Source organism: Amphiprion ocellaris, chromosome 8 (genome assembly GCF_022539595.1).
Source record: "Amphiprion ocellaris isolate individual 3 ecotype Okinawa chromosome 8, ASM2253959v1, whole genome shotgun sequence".
NCBI lineage: Eukaryota > Metazoa > Chordata > Actinopteri > Pomacentridae > Amphiprion > Amphiprion ocellaris.
The window spans coordinates 3,732,367-3,749,293 of record NC_072773.1 but is presented as its reverse complement, the minus strand read 5'-3'; the positions used below and the strand labels follow the sequence as shown (position 1 = coordinate 3,749,293).

The window sequence follows — 16,927 nt, the reverse complement described above, 5'->3', positions numbered from 1 at the left end:
TTTGTGTTCTGGTACAGTACAATGACATATAGGAAAACGTGAAAAATTGTCACAAGATTAATAAAAATTCTTCACATGGAGGCACCATGGTACAGGATGATCTTTAGTGTCAGTTACCTGCAGTTTATAGCTTTGTGTTCTGGTATTACAGTGAAATGCAAGAAAATGTGCAAAATAAGATCATTTAACTTCATGTAGCTCAGGTTCTTTGCCTGGTGGCTCCAGAATGAAGACATTTCTGGACTGACGTCGATAAAATCAGCGACACTTTGGTTGCACATCTCCACCAGTTGGACCCAGTTTGATGAGGTCTATGGAGAAGCTCTGGTAGGAACTAGAACGCTACATTATTAACTCTTTGCTCTCCCAGAGTCGGGATCAATCAGACGTGACTGACGTCTTCTGTTCTACCGATCAGATGTGTGGATCCACTGCTTTTATGTTTTATGAAACTCCCATCCTTCACCACCCTGGGAGGAGGAGGAGGAGGAGGAAATCCAAAATGGAGGGAAATTACCCCCAGTGCAAGAGGGAGAAAGAGGCAAGACTCTCCTTGGCTGGCGAGTCAGTGTTGCTATGCTGTTGTAAGGAGGCGAGAGGGAGGGAGGGAAGGAGGGAGGAAGGGAGGGAGGGAGGGAGGGAGTGGTGGGGGAGTCTGAAGGAGAGAGAGAGAGAGAGAGAGAGAGAGAGAGAGAGAGAGAGAGAGAGAGAGAGAGAGAGAGAGAGAGAGAGAGAGAGAGAGGCCTGGCTGGCTGTGAGGGAGGCGGAGAGGCCTCATCTGCAGTGCTGTGTGCAGAAGGAGCGCTTAACAGCCTTTCAGTGAGGGGGAAGGGGGAGGAGATGGGGTGGGGAAGAGGGAGAGGGGTGAGGAGAAAGATGGCGGTGGTTGGTGGAGAGAGACTGGCGCCCCCTGTAGCCGGAGGAGGAGAGGCCCCAGTGCGTCTCAGACACAAAGAGGAGACAAAAACATCCAAATGAATTGAGGGTTGCAGTTTATTTGCCCCCTCCTGACCCGGCACCCACCTGAGCAGAGGGGAGACGAGAGGTGAGGGGCGCCCCCTGTGGGAAAAGTGGCATCTTCTCTGGACAATAAAACAAAAGGATTAAGAAGAAAGGGGGAGGTGGATAATAGCAAATTTGTGATGTTGTGGATGCGAAAAGTAAAAACTTGCCCGTCCTCTGAATATTGCATGTCGCTAGAGGTCATCCAGATCAGGGTCCACGGAGAAACTGGGACAATAACACCAGCAGAGAGAGGAGGGGAGGCGGGGGAGGCGGAGGGGGGAGGCTAAAGAAAGGCCTTGCAGACTGCGGGGGAGACAAGAGGCCTCTTCTGCAGTGCTGGGTGATGGAGGTTGGAGGAGGGGAGGACTGGGGGAGATGGTTGCAGAGCTAACCTGCCGCTAGCGCCTCCTGCAGCCGCTATGGGAGAGCTGCACACGGTGAATGATTCACGGGGAGAAGAATACGGCGGGATTGAATCATTCAGGAGGCACAGGAAAAAAATGCGATATGAACAGACAAGAGGGGGGAGAACATGAGAGGAACATGAGGTGTAAGAGGGGAAGAGAGACGTCGATGGAGGATGGGAAGAAGATACAAGGAGAAAAGACCAGATTTACACCGCCAAATATGACTGATTTTAGGTTGTAGAACTGTAAAAATATATGAAAAACTTAAGATAAAGTCGCTTTTTTTTCGGAATCTTTCCAACCATGTATTTGTTGTAAACACTGACTTGCTGTATATAGGTTATTACAACTGACATGCATTAAAAATTCACAAGAAAGCAGGAAATTATCCGCATGAAACTCAGTATTTTCTGGGTGCAAATGTACAACTGTGCTCCATTTTACAGCCTTGAACTTAAAGCTGCTCATTAATTTCCTTCAATCCTGCCGGTTCATTGACTTGTAGCTGCAAAAACACAGAATTTAATCAATTCTGCAACAAAAATTTCTGTTTTAAAAGCATCTGTGAACCTAAATCCAGACCTTTAAACAGTTGCATCACCATGGTAACTGACACTGCGCAGTTAGATCACCATGGTAACTGACGCTGCGCAGTTAGATCACCATGGCAACTGATACTAAACAGTTAAATCACGATGGTAACTGATGCTAAACAGTTAAATCACCATGGCAACTGATGCTAAACAGTTAAATCACCATGGCAACTGATGCTAAACAGTTAAATCACCATGGTAACTGATGCTAAACAGTCACATCACCATGGTAACTGATGCTAAACAGTTAAATCACCATGGTAACTAATGCTAAACAGTCACATCACCATGGTAACTGATGGTACACAGCTACATCTATGCAAAATAACTGCAACATCTACAGGGGCAGAAGAAGAAGAAAACAGGGCTAAAGTTGTCAAGATATTTAATCAAGTCCTGCATCAAGTAAAGAAGAATCTGCATTGTTTTTTAATGAAGAGTTATTAACCTGAAAAAGCAAAAGAACCCAGTTTTTCACTTATTTTAAATGAAAACTAATCACTAATCCAAATTTTGAAGATCAGCCGGTTACTCTGAAATGCTGAAGTTTGAAAGCAGAGAATTACCAACATATTTAGTTGTTTTCCTCAGTTATAAAACATTGTTTGCAACTGCAGCATGCAGATAAGTGATGGGAAAATCTTCAAAAAGCTTTTTTTTTTTCCCGTCAAGGCAACCTAAACTGAGACCAAGTCTGGGCCAGACCTGAGATTCAGTTTTGTTTATATTGCACCAATTTACATCATAATGTCATCGTAAGCCACTTTAGACAGTAAAAACCTTCTAAGATCATACAGATAAAATGAACAAACTTAAAATTTTCCTTGGATTCCCTTTAAGTAAGTGTTTGGCAACAGCACAGAGAAAAAAATCCAGCAGAACCAGGATCAGGGAGGTCAGACATCTGCCTCGACTAGTCAGGTGAAGGGATCATAAGTGGAAAAAAAGTGGCTAAAGTTATTGAAATATTTAATCAAGTCTTGTATCTACAATAAAAGAATGTACATTGCATTTTAACGAAAAGTTATCAACCTAAAGAGGTGAAAGAGCTCAGTGTTTAACTTATATTAAAGCTGCACTAGCCAGATTTTTTTGTGCAATTCCCCAATAATGTTGAGGCATTAAAACGCAGAGAATTATGAGGATATTTTCTACAAAACCTTTTTTGAAAATGTTTGCAACTGCAGAAGGCAGATGTGTGAAGAGAAATCTATAAAAGAAACAGTGTTGTTGTCAAGGCTACCTAAAATAAGACCAAAACAGGGCAAGACAGAGTCAAGACCAGGATCTAGTTCAATTCAGTTTTCACTAAATGACCACACAGAGACACAAATCGAACACAAAACAACCATAAATGACCACCATTGGAGACAAAACAGCTAAAAACATCCATAAGGAGACACAAAATGACGACTAAGAGACACAAAACAACCATAAACCACACAGAGACTAATGATCTCAGACCACTGGTTGTTGCCTTTTACAGTCTATTGGTTGTTTTTCTTCTTTGTCTTGTTTTTAAAATTTGAAGACCACAAACAACAAATCTGAACTGAACACTGAATTAAGATTTTTAAAAATTAATTTGCCGTCGTTTCTGTGAATAATACAAAACAAGAGAGTCAGACTGCAATGAAATGAAAATATGAGAAAGAAATGTGATTCTTGCTTGAGATGCATATTAGTAAACATCATTTCTGGTTTTATTTAACTTTCTATACATATTTGTCAAAGTGTAGCCGTTCTCAGACTTTTACAGAAGGCACAGGACGTTCAGGAGATGGAGGCTGAGATGCTAAATTTGCATTAAGTCCAGATTTTGCAGAGTGAAGAACTGGAGACCTTCAGACCTTCAGCTGGACAGAACAAACTCATCTTGAAGTGACTCTTGCTGCTCCACATCCACAACCTTTAACCTCTCAGAGTTCTACTGGCTGCTGATTATCGAGTCTTTGCAGCCACAGTTTTTCTGTTTTCCCTCTGCAGCAGTTTGTCGCTCCATCCTGCTGAGCTGGTTGTAGATAAAGAGTGTGACCTCCCAGCAGACTCACCTCCTCCTGCAGCTCAGCACCTCCCACCTCCTCTGCAGTCTGTGCAGTGTGATGCAGCAACGTCCTCCTCCCTCCTACAAGCAGCCGCCTCACTGCAAAAACATCATCACCTCCTGACTTTGATGAAGCAACTTAAACTGCTGAAGAAAAGGGAATGAATCTTAATTTATTCATAGATGCATATAAAGGTACTGTTAACCTGCACAAAAATGATGGTTCCCTTAACGTAATATTTTATTGCACAACCTTTTGAGGCAATCACTGCAATCAAACCATTTGTGTAACCGTCAGTGAGACTTCTGCACCTCTCAGCAGGTATTCTGGTCCACTCCTCATCAGCAGACTGCTCCAGTTGTCTCAGGTTTGAAGGTTCCTTCTCCAGACACCATGTTTCAGCTCCTTCCACAGATGTTCAATAGGATTTAGATCAGGGCTCATAGAGGCCACTTCAGAATAGTCCAATGTTTTCCTCTTAGCCATTCTTGGCTGTTTTTAGCTGTGTGTTTTGGCTCATTATCCTGTTGTAAGACCCATGACCTGCGACTGAGACCAAGCTTTCTGACACTGGGCAGCACATTTCTCTCTAGAATACCTTGATAGTCATGAGATTTCATTGCACCTGCACAGATTCAAGACACCCTGTACCAGATGCAGCAAAGCAGCCCCAGAACATAACAGAACCTCCTCCATGTTTCACAGTAGGGACAGTGTTCTTTTCTTCATATGCTTCATTTCTGTGTCTGTGAACATAGAGCTGATGTGCCAAAAAGTTCCAGTTTTGTCTCGTCTGTCCATAGGACATTCTCCCAGAAGCTTTGTGGCTTGTCAACATGCAGTTTGGTAAATTCCAGTCTGGCTTTTTTATGATTTGTTTTCAACAATGGTGTCCTCTTTGGTCGTCTCCCATCAAGTCCACTTTGGCTCAAACAGTGACGGATGGTGAGATCTGACACTGATGTAGCTTGACCTTGGAGTTCACCTTTAATGTCTTTAGAGGTTGTTCTGGGCTCTTTTGTTACCATTCCTATTATCCGTCTCTTCCATTTGTCATCAGTTTTCCTCCTGAGGCCACGTCCAGGGAGGTTGGCTACAGTCCCATGGATCTTAAATTTCTGAATAATATGTGCAACTGTAGTCACAGGAACATCAAGCTGCTTGGAGATGGTCTTACAGCCTTTACCTTTAACATGCTGGTCTATAATTTTCTTTCTAATCTCCTGAGACAACTCTCTCCTTGGCTTCCTCTGGTCCATGTTTAGTGTGGTACACACCATGTCACCAAACAGCACAGTGACTACTGTAACCCTATAAATACACCGACTGACTGATTACAAGTTTGTAGACACCTGTGATGCTAATTAGAGGACACACCTTGATTGAACATGTCCCTATGGTCACATTATTTTCAGTCTTTTCTAGGGGCACCATCATTTTTGTCCAGGCCTGTTTCATGAGTTTATTTTTTAAAATAATTCTGTTGAACCACAGTTCAAAAGCAATGTTTGATTTTCATTGGTTAATTTTCATAGAATTTTTATTTATTATTACTTTTGTCAGATTCAAATTATTTCTGTGACCATTGTGGGTTTTTCTTTCATTAACTGAGGGGTACCAACAATTTTGTCCACGTGTGTATATATGTATATACTTTATTGTTATTATTTTAGTTGTTTTTTTTGCTCATTTTCTTTCTAGATTTGAGTTTCTATATAAATATACTTTTTTATTATTATTATTATTATTATTATTATTATTATTATTATTATTATTATTATTATTATTATTATTATTATTATTATTATTATTAGTAGTAGTAGTAGTAGTAGTAGTAGTAGTAGTAGTAGTAGTAGTAGTAGTAGTAGTAGTAGTAGTAGTAGTAGTAGTAGATTTATTTATTTATTTTTTGCTTTTTTTCTATATTGGGGTCTTACAGAGTAAAGAGGAAATTAATTTCACAGATTCTCAGCCTTACAACAGGAAAAGGGTCTTTCTACCATGTACATTAAGTCAAGATGGGAAAAAGAAGCTAATACAGAATGAAGTGAGGATGGAAGGTGAAACGTCTGTAAGACACGCAGCACCACTTCCAGCTCAGGGTTATGGAGGGAGTTCACATGGAAGAACGATGCAAGGTTTTAATAACCCCAGAATCATCCATCATTTATACACATTAATCCTCATCAGGGTCATGAGGGGCTGGAGTCTATCCCAGCTGACTGAGGGTGAAGGCAGTGGACACCTGGACAGGTAACAGTCTGTCACAGGGCTACATACAGAGACAAACAATCACACTCACATTCACACCTGCAGACAATTTATAGCTATCAGTTAACCTCAGCATGTTTTTGGACTGTGAGAAGAAGGTGGAGAAAACCCACACATGCACAGGGAGAACATGCAAACTCCATGCAGAAAGATCCCAGGAAGACACGAAGACACGGATCTTCCAGCTGCAAGGCGACAGTGCTAACCACTACGCCACTGTGCAGACCCCCTCCTGAAATTAAACAATTCCAAAGTGACAAGCCTGAACACGGTCAGTGTTGGAGGTTATGTGGAAATACTTCTGCTGGTCATTTGCACATATTTTGGGAATGCCCTGGCATTTCAGATGTAATGACATCAATAATACTCCTGCAATTAGATTTTAACTTTGATGTAATTTAATTAGGAAATGTGCCTTCTTCACTGACAGAGCCTGATAGATATTTACTACAAATACTGCTAGCAGGGGGTAAAAAAGCAACAACAAAACAATGGCTGAGTAATGATACCCCAAAAGCCACCCAATGATGGAAATAATTCAGAAAATATACATGATGGAACAACTGACTTTAGCCCAGAAATGTGACAGGTATTGAGAAAAATGGAAATCTTCTTTGAATTTCAGGTGATTATTATTGAGGTGTTTATTGATATTTTTGAACTGTATGAGAATGCAAGGCTGCATGTCTTGGAAGGAGCAAAAGCCAAACTATCTTTAACCCATAAATACACAGAAGACTGAAGAAAGACCTGAAGGATCTTAATGTTTTATATCGACAATCCTGGACACTTGGAACCTCGGCTTGGCTTTTATTATATGATTATTCTGTCTAAATGTTGTTCTGTTTGCTCTGGAAAAACAATAAAAACATAGTCAAAAACACTGATTAAAACACACTTATTGTTGGTTTCTTTCACTTCCACTGCAGATAACATCGACCTGCTGTGTCTCCTTTGTTTCCTTGTTCATTCAACATCCTGGAAAGTTTGTGTTTTGACAGGCAAACTAGAGGCTGTTGTACAACCTGTGCTGTAAAGGTGAAAACAGCAACAACAACTCCTGCTTCCTTGATATGAAAGTGTCGGTTCTTTTAACAACATCAACCTGGTAACAGCTTCATCGCCTTGACTGAGCTACAAAAGAACCGTTCCAAGTCTTCAAGGTCAGCGTTTCTGCACAGTCTTCATCATGTGCTGTGAACTTCTTCCATCTTTGGACAATAACTTCAGGTCATCCTCACAAATGTCAAGGGTCAATACATGATTGAAGCTATATGGAGAAACCAGTTTCCTTTTATCTTGTGGAATGTGGAGCCTTTCACCTCCTGAAACTTCTAAACTTTCCCAAATTGAGTGAAAGATGTAATGATGTCATCGTATAGAAACGCTACAATAGCTGTAAATCCTCAGCACAGGTTTCCTTTGAAACTCCATCCATCCATTATCTATACACCTCTTAATCCTCACTAGGGTCATGGGGGGGCTGGAGTCTATCCCAGCTGACTCAGGTGAAGGCAGGGGACACCCTAGACAGGTCACCAGTCTGTCACAGGGCTACATACAGAGACAAACAATCACTCTCACATTCACACCTACGGGCAATTTAGAATGATCAATTAACCTCAGCATATTTTTGGACTGTGGGAGGAAGCCGGAGTACCCGGAGAAAACCCACGCATGCACAGGGAGAACATGCAAACTCCATGCAGAAAGATCCCGGGAAAGCCGGGACGTGAACCAGGGATCTTCTAGCTGCAAGGTGAAAGTGCTAACCACTACACCACTGTGCAGCCCTCCTTTGAAACTGATCGAAATAAATGAAATTCCACAATCCTTTCCTTGCATTTGTGTTGAAATTATTCAAAGAAACTTCTAGACGTGTTTTTAACTTTAAGGTTTTCTTTTGTCAAGATCCCAGAATGTTGTGCTTAAAGGCAGAATAAAATCTTTCTCAGTAGTTTGTGTTTTATCCTCCAGATCTGGAGCTACATGCTTCTGATCGGCAGTTACTGACCTCCAAAGTGTTTATTGTTCTATTATGCAGCAGCTTCTGTCAGCTGTTCTGCTTTTTTACCTCTTCACCCTCACCCTGACTGGTTGAGGTGGATGTCTGCCCTCCCTCGAACCAGTTCTGCCAGAGTCTTTTTCCGCAAGCTTTTACTCAAAGGGAATCTAAGGGAAACTCTGGCTTTGTTGGGTTTTTCTGTGTGAGTTTGGAAGGTCTTTACTGTGTGAAGTGCCTCAAGATGACATATGTTCTGACCTGGTGTTAGTTTAGGTGAACACATCTTCCTGCTATGATGAATGCTTTTTCTTATGATAAGAATAAGTCTTTTAGACTCTGTAGAACCGAGAGGAACAACTAAATACAGTGACTCCTCGGTTTACGACGTCCTCGACCTACAACGTTTCGTCAGAATTGGTTACATGGAACTAGTTGGCGAGAAGAGTGGACGAATATGTCGTCACACAGTGCTATAAGATGGCTTGGTTTACATCCGCCCGTTGTACGCCAGGATGGATTGTGCTACATTCACTAACTTTTTTTCCTTCATTATGGCTCCCAAGCGAGATCAAGTAGATCAAGCTGTAAAAACACTGCAACATATTCTGTTATTTTCTTGTAAAATGTCTCATACATGCATGAAAGTCGTTGAAATTCATGACTTTTCCAAAGAATTGATCAATATTGTGATGCATGTAATGGCTTTTTTTACATTTTCACCAGAGTTCCAACTTACGATGAAAATCGACTTACGTCGGGCCGTAGGAACGGAACTCTGATGTAAGTCGAGGACCTCCTGTATATTGATAACTCTTTGTGTTTTCATGCCACTTTACAGAGTAATCCCACATTCTGTTGCACAGAAAAAATGTCATTCCTTGTGGTTGTTTTGAGTCTCTTTGTGTTTGTTTGTAGTCATCTTCTCTTTTTTTGTGGTCAATTTGTGTCTCTTTGTGGTCATTTATTGTGGTTTTTTGTCTCCTTGTGGTTGTTTTTTTGTTTGTTTTGTGTCTCTTTGTGGTCATTAAGCTCTTAATTTAACAAATTATATTAAATGGTATCATTTTGGTGCTATTTTTTAAACTCATGCCAATACTAATAGACTATCACAGTTTAACCTTCTATTTACAAGTTTATTTCTGACAAATCTGATTCATTTTAATGCATGAGATAAAACCCTGAACTAATTTCCAAATATTTTTAGGGATAAATTAACATAAATCTGTCGTTATTGTGTACCACTATGGTGGACATGCAGCACTAATTATTTTAGAGTATAAATACATCTGCAGCTGGAGGCCTGTGTGTGTTTTGGCCAGAAGATGGCGCTGTACACCAAGAAACAACAGATAACATTTTACATTTAAGTCTGGACTGGATCCATCATAACAGTTTATTTAAATTACTCCATATATTTTATCCAGCTGTTCAGGATTTGTTTTTAAAGGTAATTTTTAAAGTCATTTTGAGGCAAAATATATGAAGTCAAACAGCTTTCTAGCAGTGAAATAAAACTGGAATTCAGCTAACAAGTGTAAATATTGCGGTTTAGACTCTACAGTGGTATTTATGATGGGAATTTACCTGAGTAATTTAAATAATACAGATTTAAACCCTCCAAAAATGATATAAAATACAACTTCACCTTATTGTAATAAAGACTAACACTAGGAACCTGTAGTACTGTTAATTATATCGATCAACTCGACTAATCTAGACCTAAAACCTGCAAAACAGACATGAAAACCCAACAAATTCGAGGATGGGAAGTGTTTATTTTTCTTTTTTCTTTCTTTTGACCTAAAAGAACCCAAACGGACTGAAACTTAGATTGTTTAATTTTCATCATTTCAAAGCTATTTTGTTAACTGAAATTTAACACAGACAGATAATGAATTAACAGAAGCCAATTTAGATGAGGTTTGGTTCTTAAATGAAATGTGAAAATCCTAAATGAAGGGACTTTGGTTTAGTGTTAAACCTATTAACTGGAACTGACAATAATTCTTTACAATTAGTCATTTTTTAGTTTCACAAGAACCTCTTAGCAACAGTTTCTTTTAAAAAATACTTCTTTAATAAACTCCACAAGGGTGTCTTTAAAAACATCAACAACAAAACCTTTAGGTACTAAAAATAGTGCAAAAATAAGAAAACATTTCAGGATAGTTCTTAACAAATGGTTATTTGAGCATCTTCAATCAAATTATTACATGCAGATTGATATCAACATTGATATTTTGGTTGTTTAAGTAAATAAAGACAAAACCAATCATTCTCAGGGGGAACATAGACCCTTAAAACCTTAAAACAGGGGTGTCAAACATGTGGCCCGCAAGACAAAACCGGCCCTCCAGAGGGTCCAATCCGGCCCGTGGGATGACTTTGTAAAGAGGAAAAATTACAGATGACATTAACTGCAGATTGTAAATTTGTAAAACTTTAAATTTAAAATAACTTCTAGACCATGAGAAGTTGTTTTGATCATGAAGTAAAATACTAGATTGTTAACTATTGTTCTGTTTCTCATTTTTGTAATATTTTGTCTTATTTTTGTTGTTTTGTTTCTTGTTTTGTTGCTTTTGTCATTTTGTGTTTCCTTTCTGTCTCACTTGTGTTTTTTGTCTCAGTTTTGTCATTTTGTGTTTCGCTTTATTTGCTGTTTTTTGTCTCGTTTTTGTCATATTTTGTCTTGTTTTGTCTGACTTTTGTCATTTTGAACATAAAGTAAAACACTAGATAGTTCGGTTCCAGATAGCTGTGACTAAATGTTGTGTGTCTTTGTCGACACTCTGTGATCTGGAAGTTGTAATGTGGAAATGATAAACTGAGGAATAATGTTGTTGAAATCAAATTGATTTTTCTTAAAAAATTTCAGGTTGTTCATGATGTTTTGTAAAAAGATAATTCGTTAAATGTGAACATTTTTAGAATGTATTTTTTTGCACTAAAACAAAAGAAACATTTGGAGTTGTGGTTATTCATAGGTTATTATGCTCTGATTTTACTGGTCATTGGAGATCTAATTGGACTGAATGTGGAACCTGAACTGAAACAAGTTTGACACCCCTGCCTTAAAAGAACTTGTGGATCTGAAGTAAAAATCAAGAAAATGCATTTGACAGCTGAAGACACATTCATTTTAGGAGCTTTTACTTGAGAGCTGTAAATGTAAGCCAAGTGAGATTGATCTGAAGGGCAAAAAACAACGAGTGCTGCACAATTATGAACAGCAACTGACCATAAATGTTCACTTTAGGTCTTTTCTTGGATGTTAGTGACTTTACTAGTCTTTAAATATCTGTGAATCATTTAAGATAATCGAAAGAATTGGTTTTGAGGTCAGATTATGTAATATTCTCACAAAATCAGCGTCTGTGGGGTCCTTTCTATTAGAATATACAGCAACAAACTTTTTTTCACTTTTAACATGAGTCATGTGGAGGATTATCCAATAGCATGAAATAAAACAAAAATCATTGCTTATTGAAATATATAAGAATATAATAACCACTAGAATATATAATAATAACTTAATAATAAGAGATGATAAAATGAGGTCATAAACTGTACATTAAATAGATTGCAATAATAAAATGGAGAAATCCATGAATAAAATTTGTAAATAAAATAGTAAATAAAGTAAATAATGTAAGTAAATAACAAATATCAAATCCAAAGTTTGACTAAAAAGAAGCTCTTCAGTTTGTTTTTAAAAATAGGAAGATGACTTTTATTTTCATTATATACACACACACACACACTCACACACACACACACACACATACACACACAATAACAAATGATGAAAATGACGTAAGAATACTAAAAAGTCCAGTCTGTCTAAAAAGAAAGCCTCCACTTTGCCATTAAAGACAGGAAGGAAGATGACTTTTATTTTGAAGACAGACATAAAGCGGGCACAGGCAGGGCGTTTTATTTTGAAGGGCCGAGCCTCCACAGAGGTAGAGTCTGAGCGGAGGGAGGTTGGATCTCAGTGGCAACAACTATGACAGGATCGAAGTTCAGCGGCTGAGTCAGGCCGGTAGTCTGGACGGAGACCGAGCACCGGAGGACGCGCGAGGAGTGTAAGGACGTCGGTGTTACCTGGACGGACTAAACTCGGACGGACTCGCTCGGTTTGTGGATCCACGCAGCGGCGGCGGCTGGAGCCCGTAGCCCGGAGAGCGTTGAGCGGCTTGGCGGCGGTCCCGCTGCTAACGAAACATGAACAAAAACCACCGAGTGCAGAGCAGCCGTTCTCTCAGTGCCGTGGAGGTGAAGAGCAAGGTGCGGAGCGACGACTCTGTCCGTCCCGTTAACGGCGCTAACTCTCCGTTACTCCGCTAATTTAGCTGCTAAGTGGCTTGTTAGGTGATGTCGCACCAGAACACCGATATGGGCTAAATCTTAAGTAGCCGGAACAGTTCATTCCGAGTTAATTTCACAGTTATTAGCTTGTTAGCAGCTCCGGGAACTTGGATGTGGCGTAGTTAGCTCCGTAAGTTTGACGGCTAGCCGCTGAGTTTGAAGGCGGAGGTTGTTGTCAGCTGACGCCGCAGTGTCACCTGTCAGCCCTTCGCCGGCCGTTCACCGAGGACCGGCTTCAAGTTTGAGTTGCCTCAGCGTGTCCCACCGGAGAGATTACATAAGTTACTAAACGTTTATGTGAAAAGAAGCCGGTTTGAGTTGGTTTAAACTACCTTTCGTGTTATTTTACTGTGTGGACAGGCAGGTGTCATTCGGCCTCTAACAGCCGGCTCCTTCCGCCACCAGGTGTGGTGACGAAAAAACTGATCCTCTGCCAAAATGTTAATTTCTGGACTTTTCTTGGATGATAGTGACTTTTCCCGTCTTTAAATAATATCTGTATCATTTTATGGACTCGAGAAATCAAAAGAAGTGGTTTTGAGGTCGGAAGATGTAATATTCTGATAGAACAAGCTAAGACTAATACATATACAGACGTTTAAATGCTATTTACATGAGAGTCATGTGGAAGATGAACAAAAACATAAACCCTTTCTGTAATAATGCAAAATATCAGAGTAGAACTTTTAAAGGAGGACATCAGTGTTTTTTTTAAAAGCCTAAAAATGTATTATTGTCTTTCTAAATTCCTAACTTGCGGACTGTCGGTCAAGCTAATAATGATACGCTATATTAGCTTACTGTAGCGCTAGCTAGCTTTAATTCTTTTTTGCTGCTCGGTAAACATCACTGAGTCACAAACTCTTTTTTACTGTTAACATGAGAGTCATGTAGAAGATTATTGATTAGTTTGAGCAAAAAAAACTTTCTCGGTAATAGGTGAAAATACAAAAGTAGGATCTTTTTAAAAGGTTAATAATGTTGTGCTATATTAGCGTGCTGTAGCATTAGCTAACTAGCTTGAATTACTTGTCGCTGTAGTTCAGAATATACCACTGTGAGTTTTTGGTTTGTTTGTTTTGTAAGAATTTACACATCCAAACTTTTCTTTTCATTTAACATGAGAGTTATGTGGAGGTTAGTTAGTTTAGGTCATCCATTAGTATCATCAAAAAGGATTTTTCTCTAATATGTGCACAGATAGTAAACAGAATGTATTTGATTGTGACAGTTGTCATCTCGGGTTTTGATCGACATATTTCACAATTTTCTGACATTTTATAAGCCAAAGAAATAATCTGTTAATCCAGAAAATGCAGCCCTTGATTACAGGCAATATTATAATATTGTTTCTGATATTTAGGCTGTATATGTTCAATATGTCTAATATCATTGTTTAGACTGTAATTAACGGGATTTATGGATGAGTTTTTGAATATAAAACAAAGGAGCAATCGCTTGTGGTATTATCCTATGCGTTCTAATCTTTGTAATAGTAATTTTTATATGTCATTAATATTCAATTGCAATAAAATCTCTTATTGGCAGGTTGAGAACGGCATTGTCTGAGTTAAACTGGTCCTTTAAAGCGATTTCAATTTGTAAAAAGACCTGGATTTGTTATTATTTGGGGCACAGAGCAGGTACAACAATGCAGAGTCATAAGAATAAACGCAGATGACAATTAGTTCTTGGCAGAGGAACACTTTTTGGCACAACACCAGCAGCCTGCGGGATGATTACACACTTGTGTCGAGGAATGGGCCCTCGGGGCTCTTTTAGCTGCTCCAAACTAGTTTGAGAACTGTGTGTTGACACAGACTGTGACCAAATATTGGTGCCATTACATCTTTAGTCAACAGCTGTAGCAGATAAATAAGACTTTATCACAGTAAAGTTGATTCATTCTTTGTTCCAGACTCAGCAGTTTTGCCTCCTGATGCAAGGAGATCTTCCGTCATTTTGCTCCCAACCTATAATTAATGTAATTCTGTGTTGCACTGAAGCATAAGACGACAAGTGTCCGTGTTGGCAGTGGATTGTAGATCATCTTTTGTCAGTGCTGGGTAACGGTAACCACAACAACTTCTCATCAACACCACTAATGGGGACATTATGCTCAGTCTTGGCTCCACAGTTGCCTGAAGATCAGGCGTCTGCAGCCATTGATCCAGTCAGACCACACTCTTAAGGCAGCAGCAGGTTTTCTTGGAATGCATGTACGCTGAAAACACCATTTTGACCATTGAAACACCATCTGTTTTGTACGTTGCATGCAACGGACAAAACATCCAGTAAGGTGGCCTGATGAAATGGTGTTTTTTCCCTCTTGAATGAAGTGCATCAAGAAGAAAAACATGGAGATACAAACATCACAAAGTGACGTTAATAATTCATCACATGTGGTGTGGTAGCTCGTCCACGTGGAGAACAGACTCTTACATACAGGCTGCAGTGCTTTTAGGTTTATCTAGGCTACCAGCTCCAAAGCTGACACATTTTTCTCATCTTTCAAATGCTTTCTCCTTCATATCCGTGTGTTTGTTTATTTGCGCTCATGTGAATTCTTGTCTGCTCAGTTCGGTGCAGAGTTTCGTCGGTTCTCACTGGATCGGTCGAAGCCGGGCCGCTTCGATGAGTTCTACGGCCTCCTGCAACATGTGCACCGCATCCCCAACGTGGAGCTGCTGGTGGGCTACGCCGACGTGCACGGCGACCTGCTGCCCATCAACAATGACGACAACTATCACAAGGCCATCTCCACCGCCAGCCCCCTGCTAAGGCTGTTCCTGCAGAGGAAAGGTAAGCAGAGCGGAGCAAAGACTTCTGGGTAACACCTTTCTGTTCTATCACATCTGCTTTCCAGTGGAAATGCAAACACAGGTCTGTTGTCGGCTTTGAACGGCGTTTATGTATTTTGTCTGGATGATCTTAAACAAGTTTGTAATTATAGGTTTTCAGTTTAAAGCAGGGGTGTCAAACTCATCTTAGTTCAGGTTCCACATTCAGTTTGATCTGAAGTGACCAGTAAAATCAGAGCATAACAGCCGATTAGTACAAATCCAAATTTTTCCTTTTTTTTAGTCCAAAAATGTTCACATTTAAGGATTTATCTTTTTATAAAACATTATGAACAACCAGAAATTTCTTAAGAAAAATTAGTTCAGTTCAGGCATTATGCCTCAGTTTATTATTTACACACTAAAATGTACAGATCACAGTTTATCTGCAAAAACGGCACAAAGAATTTAGTCACAAATATCTGGAACTGAATCATACAGTGTTTTACTTTATGATCAACACGACAAAAGTCAGACAAAAAAAAAGACAAAACAACAAAAGCGAGTCAAAAGATTACAACAACAAGGCGCAAAAAGACAGAAAATGAGACAAACAACACGAAACAAAACAAAAATGAGACAAAAAGTGGCAACAGTGAGAAACAAAACAATAAAAAATAGACAAATGACACAAGTGAGACAAAAAACACAAAACAACACAAGCAATACACAAAACAACGAATAAAGCAAAAAGCTAAATGAGAAAAATAAGGCAAAAAACACAAGCGAGACAAAAAGGAAACATAAAGCGACAAAAACATCAGACAAATGACAAGTCAGACAAAAAACCAACAAAAACAATACAAAATATTACAGAAATGTGACACAAAATGACGAACTATCTAGTATTTTACTTTATGATCAAAACAACTTGTCATGGTCTAGAAATTATTTTAAATTTATAGTTTTACTAATTTACGATTTGCAGTTCATATCTTCTCTGTAACTTTTACTCTTTACAAAGTCGAGACACAAAATGACAAAAACGAGAAACGAAACGACACCAAAAAATAATTAGAGAAGCTACATGAAACAAAAAGAGACAAAAACTTAGACAAAAAAGTTACAAAGCAACAAAAAAGTTACAAAGCAACAAAAAAGATGGACAAACAACAAAATGAGACAAAACAAAGACAGAAATGAGAAACAAAACGACAAAAACATGAAACGACAGAAGTCAGACAAAAAAAGACAAAAAACAAAAGCAAGACAAAATATTACAGAAATGAGACACAAAATGACAAAAACAAGAGAAAAATTGCAATAATGAGACAAAAAATGGCAAAAGTGAGAAACAACGACAAAAAGGATAAAAACATGCGACAAATGACGTCAGACAAAAAAACAACAAAAACAAGACAAAATATTACAAAAATGAGACACAAAATGG

General features: G+C 39.0%; 1 protein-coding gene across 1 annotated transcript in view; it reads left to right on the top strand.

Moving 5' to 3' along the window:
- The first annotated feature begins 12,293 nt into the window (after positions 1-12,293).
- pard6b (par-6 partitioning defective 6 homolog beta (C. elegans)) overlaps positions 12,294-16,927 on the top strand; it is a 37,572-nt gene continuing 32,938 nt past the window's right edge. The window contains exons 1-2 of the mRNA XM_055013156.1: positions 12,294-12,616; positions 15,277-15,499. Of these exons, the coding sequence (XP_054869131.1) occupies positions 12,554-12,616; positions 15,277-15,499 (286 nt within the window). The 5' untranslated portion in view covers positions 12,294-12,553. The remainder of the gene's footprint in view (positions 12,617-15,276; positions 15,500-16,927) is intronic.